General features: G+C 52.7%; 1 protein-coding gene and 1 pseudogene across 13 annotated transcripts in view; one reads left to right on the top strand and one right to left on the bottom strand.

Annotated features, from left to right (window-relative positions):
• The window catches only part of PRRC2B (proline rich coiled-coil 2B), a 132,616-nt gene extending 127,333 nt beyond the window's left edge, over nucleotides 1-5,283 (top strand). For all 13 annotated transcript variants that reach the window (XM_058446072.1, XM_032165456.2, XM_032165455.2 and 10 more), the window contains one exon: nucleotides 810-5,283. In XM_058446072.1, coding sequence (XP_058302055.1) covers nucleotides 810-944 — 135 coding nt within the window. In that variant the 3' untranslated portion in view covers nucleotides 945-5,283. The remainder of the gene's footprint in view (nucleotides 1-809) is intronic.
• LOC116475785 (uncharacterized) lies at nucleotides 4,495-5,236 on the bottom strand (annotated as a pseudogene).
• Nucleotides 5,284-6,036: the final 753 nt, after the last annotated feature.

Here is a 6,036-nt window from a genome sequence, read left to right on the forward strand (position 1 = left end):
TTCCTACACGCACTATTCTCTTCTCTGTTCTCTAAAACGTGCTGGGGCTCAGAGCTTAGGCCCCTCAGACCTGGGTTTTTAATCAGTCACTCTGCCTGGCTGGTAGAGGGTGGGAAGTGATTGCTCTCATTGGTTCCCCTGGGGGTCATGAAAGTTGTGTGGAATGAGCTTCTAAAGCTTTCTTCCAGAGTTCAGACCTGGTGGGGGGGCAGATGCGCTGGCTGCTCTGTGACTTCCCCACCCCGCTCCCCGTGTAGAGCCACAGACCAGGGGAGCCCTGACTAGGAATGGGGCCCCAGGGAAAGGTTACAGAGTGGGAATGGTGGGGGGTTTGGCTGAATCGCGGCCAGAGATCTGTGGGGGCCAAGTCTGCCTAGGGCCCCAGCAGACAGTCGGGGGCTCTGAGACGTGCAGGGGGCACTTGGATCTACTCGAAGGGGCTTTTTTGCCTGTGGGGCAGGAGGTGCACTGATTTGAAAAGGTTCTTCCAGTTGGCCTTGGGACCAGAACTGCTTCCGCCCTGGGATGTGCCATCGCGGAATTCTTTGTGGAGGACCCGGTGTCTTCCTGCCTCTCCGAATCACTGCACTCAGGGCTTATGGGGTGGGAGCAGAGACGGCACTCGTGCCACTTTCCTTACTAGGAGGGGGGTGAGGGGGGTTTCTAAGTCTGGTCCTTCAACCAAGGGATGGACGACTTAGGGGAGCTTTCCCTGCAACTCAGGAGCAGGAAGGGAGTGGTGGGAATTATGTATCCAAACACGTTTCAGCGTCAGGGTCACTTTGTTTTTCCCATTCATCTGTCCAAAGGCAAAACAACGAGTGGATGAGAAACCCAGCCTGGGAGCCGTGAAGCTGCAGGAGGCCCCCTCAGCTGCCTCCCAGATGAAGCGAACGGGAGCGATCAAGCCTCGGGCTGTCAAAGTGGAGGAGAGTAAGGCCTGACGGTGCCTGGCTGCCACCTCGCCTCGCCCCACTGGGGACGGTGCCGCCATGCGGCCTCGACACAGCCAACACTCGGGAGCCTCACCAGATCCACCATCCAAATGCCTGGCCCGGACTGAGAGACCTCCCTCCTCTCCACTCCCGAAAGCTCCGTTGTCAACCAGCTTGCACCCATGGATATATGGCATTGACCCGCTTGCTTTGATATGAAACAAAAAAGCAAACGACTCCTTCATCCCATCTGCTCCCACCGTGACCGTGGAGTGACGCCTCCCGTGCAGTGCAGATCCGCCCTCCCTGCCTCCTCCCTGTCCTGCCGTGCAGCCAGGGCGCCTTCTCAGCAGTGCTTCCGGCCCAGCCGCCCATCCCTAGGCACAGTGGTTTGGCAGCAGGGTCATTTTACTTTGAGGCTTTTTGTTTTAAAATGTAGCCAAGGTTTTTACAAAGGGGAAAGGAAAAGAAAACAAAAACGCAAGCTCCATGTGTATAGCTGAACTTTTATATGTTTCTCGCCAGCCCCTCCGCTCCCTTCCATCTCTAGCCTCTGTCCTGTTGAGTTTGATACGTCACTGCAATACCTTAAGAGATGACTCTTAAGAATGCATCCCCTCCTGATTCCTCAGCTGGTTCACCTTTGAGGTTATTTGCAAAAAGAAAAGGAGGTTCTTGAGGGCACCCATTGCGAGCATTCTGGTGCCTGGCTCCCCGCCTGGGAAGTGATGGGGTGCTCAGAGCAGCAGGTAGGCGGCGGGGGCGGGGGGTCACAGTTGGGTTCCAGCTCCTGGCTTGATGAGCCCAGGGCGCTTACAGGCAGCCCATGAAGTCGATGGCGGTTTTAGCATGAGAATCACACAGGGTCCCTGTCCTGGGGTCCTCTAAAGCCCGTGGATGTGCTGGGCACCAGAGACAAATCACGGAGATGGCTGCTGGTGGCCCCCAGGTTGGCCCAGATGGGTGAGCTGACACACCACAGGCCCATCCCAGGCCCCGTGGGCTCTGCTTCTGGGGCTCCATACCCTGCCCCGCAGGGGCGCTGTGTTTTTCACACATTTCTTTCCCTGAAGCTTTCTGTAACCTGTCATTTTCCTTCCTTCCTCTTCCGGAGCCTGCTGCTTTCTCTGGACCCGTCTCCACCTCCCACACAGCTCGTCGTGAACACCACTTGGTGATGGAGGGAGTGGACCTGTGTGTGGTCCCCAAGTGAGACCACTGGGAGTTTGTGCTTTTCCTCCTTTGCTTCACTCCCAGCAGCAGACCCAGGTTGTCAGGACAGGAGGGCCTGAGCTAAGCAGTAGGCATCAGTCTCGTTTGTCTTCAGACGGCGGGGGCAGGTCCAGGGTGAGGCTGGGTGGAGGGCTGACCAAGGTCCAAAGGGCCGCCGCGCGGCCTCCGGGAGGGCAGCTTCTCCAGCCAGAGGCTTGTGTGAGCCATCGTGTGCTGGGCTTGTTGTTTTTAAATAAGAAACAAGGAAATCACTCCAGATCCTGTCATTCCAAGGAAAGGGAAGGGGACAGTTCAAGTTTCTCAGCTGTTCTTAGGGGTCACTGAGTGTCTACCTCCTCCTCCAGAGAAGGCTGGCTCAGAACACCGTGAGGAGGGGGCCGGGGATGCACCCCCCACCAGAGGCTGCCTCCAGCGTCTCACGGGTGCAGGACAGCGCTCAGGCTTGGGCTCTAAGCTCTGTGTCTAGTGTAGAACATGGGGAGGGAGCATCTTAGGAACTGCTGAAGTAACTTCTTACTGCTCTCACAATTCTAAGGAAGCGGGAGAACGGCCTCCTATGAACAGCGCCCACCCCAGAGCTGCCTGGGAAGGGGCAGTTTTACTGAAAGGTGCTTTACTGTTCACCTGCATCTTTCAGCAGCTCCCCTCCTACCCTCACCTGGTCTTTTCCCTCTTCATCCCAAGCCTTTATGCTTGAGTCCCTTCCCCAGGGGCTGCCCACCCGACAGTTCCAGGCATTCCCTACCTGAGCTTCTTGTCTGCTTTTCCTTCTCCCACTGCCAGTGGCTGCTTGTGGGGCCTGGGATGAGCCCTCTCTGTTCCCACCGGCCCTCCTTGCCAAGCCATTCTTGGGTGAGTCCAGGCCTGCTGGAGCCACACATTCATCTCCACCTGGACACTTGAGCCGCATGGCCAGACCCCTCCCACCTGATGCAGTGGTGCGTGTGATTTGTCGAAAGAAAGCCTCCTGGATGCTGTTAAGATGTACCCTTCAGGTGAACCTGGCATCAGACCCACAGTACTTGCTGTTTGAGAAAAAATAAAAACAAAAAGGTCACCTGTTCTCCAGCCCTTTTCTCTTACCTGGTATTTCCTTCCTTTCTCCTCCTCAACCCCAAATAAAAAAACAAAAAACACTAGAATTTATATGTATTGATGTTGTAGGTCTAGGTGAAAAAAAAAAAAAAAGTAAATGTTTCACTGCTCTATTTATATATAATGTCTGAATTAATTCTGTGCAGGAAAGGCCAGGAAATTGCATGTGAAGTTCGGTGCAGTCACCACCTCTGTGTGCCCTGAGCTGCAGTCTCTTCGCTGAGATGCAGGTTTTAAGTGAGACTTGCGGGGCTGAGGGCAGGCCTCAGGCCTCCCAGCGCCCCAACCCCTCCTTGGTCTGATGAAATGCAGTTCTTAGTGCAGAGATGTTTTAAGGTGCAATATATCTCTTCCTTTCCCGTGGTTTTAGAGCCAAGCTCAAGGTAGTAGGACGTAGGGTCTTATTTTGTTTTCAAACCCCCATCCTCAGAGCGCAGGTACATGCAGAGGCTTCTGCCAGGATACCACGGGGCCTTAGTGGGAACAAGTGGAGACCAGCACTTCCCTTTCCTGCTGCTGAGGTAGGGAGTGGGGGGTCAGAACCCACTTACTTTTGCCTGTTAAAGTTGCCCTCCCGACGCTGGCAGCTCTGCCTTGGTTATTGGGGGTGCAGCCCGTTGCTCAGCAACCAGTGGCCTTGCGGTAGTATTTGTCCGCCGTCCACTAGAGTGGGATGAAGTCCAGAGTGTGGGTGTGCATCTCAAATGCTCTTCCACCCACTGGGGACTTCAATGCCAGCTGCATTTGGTTTGGTTTTCTTAACTGTTGGCTTCTCCCCACAGCTTTTTTTTTTTTTTTTTTTTTTTTTTTTTAACATTCATATTGTTTTCAAACTTGGAATTCATAGACACTCTGGCTCTAGGTTCCTTAAGGGGGAAAACAAAAGATGACTTTATTTCACATTCAAGAAAATCAGTTCAGTTCCAAAGCTGTGGTCCTTCCAGCCACTTCTAGGGACACTGGGGTAATTGTTAAACATTGACATCAGTGCTCTCCAGCCGTGCTGTCGCCCTCCTATCTTCTGGATCTGCCTTCGGGATGGTCAGTGACGCCTTCTGGAAGCTGAGCACACACAGGTGCACGGCCATGCTGTGGCCTGGCCTGCTGCGGCAGCATGGCAGCTCTGGTGGAGCCTTCTCCCTTGCCATTTGGTTCCTGTCTGCCAAGTAGCTGCAGGCTGCACCTCAAATCTTCATTTGTCCCTTTTCACTTCCTGCAGAGCAAGCCTGGGTTAGAGGGTCTGCTGGAAATGGCCTTTGAAGACCAAGGATACCAGGGTGTGTGCGCTCTGTCGTGTTCTGTGATGAATGGGAAACGTAGGCTTCCAGAAAGCCAGCTCTCCTCTGAAATGTGACGGACCTAAGCAGGAAGTCATCCAGGACAGGAGTGGCTCAGTGTTGGGGATGGATGCTGTCGCCCAGCCATGCTCCACCAGGGTCACCAATGTATATTTGGCTGGTGGTCTTCGGGCACGTGAGACCTGCTGTTCACTGTCTCCACCCCAGTTGGTGGCCTCCAGGATGGTAGTGGCACCCCCAGAGCCCCATCTTCAGCATGTTCTGAAGCCTCAGAGTGGAAATTCCTGCTAAGGCTCTGTCTGGACGCCTTTCTCCCATGGTCTAAAGGGACACTGTACTCAAGCTTTTGACCTCATGCCTTGTGTAGTAAAAAAGGATTTGGGGGTTTTTGTTTGGTTCCTGAGAGGGTTGTGTTTTGTTTTTGTTTCCTTTTGTTTATGTTTTGGCCTTTCCTCTTTGTCTTTCCATGTAGACCAGATATTTGAAAGGGCAGACGATGGCTAGAGGTGTAATGTGCAGCTTGTTTATACGTTATTTCGGCAAACTTACCTTGGATGGGAAATGGAATCATGGATTCACCAGGCCGGTGCTGGCACACTCACCCTCGCCCTTTCCCTCCGGTTCAGTACCTATTGTTTCTCCTTTCAAATATGTGATTGTACTAGCTCTTTCCATATGAAAGAATTCTCCTTATTTAAATAAAAAAAGTTTAAAAAGATAAAGCTGAACATGCTTTCTCAGGTTGTACATCCCTGGTTTCTTGGCCATTTGACCAGAGAGACCTACAGATCAAAGAGTTCTAATTTTACAGAGTTCACATGGAAATTAGGAGTGGCACGGCTGAAATGCCTTAACAGAAGCTGTATGGGTAGAGAAGGGATTGAAACCCATGGTTAAGAAGCATCTTCCAAATGCGGCAGCATCAAGCACTCCACTCTTCCCACGGATGGCATCTGGCTGCGCACAGTGCCTGCCTGTGGCCCCGTCACTTGCCGTGAGAAATGAGCTGGTCAGAGGAGGTAAGCATTTGATGTGGCGTGTTGTGTTGTCACTTCTAGTGGTGCTTTTGCAGGAAGTGGAGGAGGATTATGCTGTGCTTTGGGGTGGGGAAGGAGCAACCCAGGCCTGGGGTAGCGAAGGGTAAAAGGTAAGAATGTTACCCAGTTCTCGGTTTTGCCACTGCCTCACTGTGTGACCTGGGGAAAGATGTTTCACCACCTGAGTCAGTCTCCTTAATCATAAAACGCAGATTGTAATGGTATCGACGTCATGGCGTACTGTGGATTCAAAGTCACCAGTAGCTTTTAGCTTAGTGCCTAGAACCAGCTAAGAAAACTTACATATTACTTCCAAGAAATAAAACAGTTTCCATGAGGAACCCCAGTCCCTCAACTTCTTCTAAGCCTTTTGACTATGGAAGAGAGTTGGGGACCTGGGCACGGGCATCTCAGCTTTAACCAACCACACTCACTGCC

The sequence above is a fragment of the Hylobates moloch genome, unplaced genomic scaffold (genome assembly GCF_009828535.3).
Source record: "Hylobates moloch isolate HMO894 unplaced genomic scaffold, HMol_V3 SCAFFOLD_10, whole genome shotgun sequence".
Lineage (NCBI taxonomy): Eukaryota > Metazoa > Chordata > Mammalia > Primates > Hylobatidae > Hylobates > Hylobates moloch.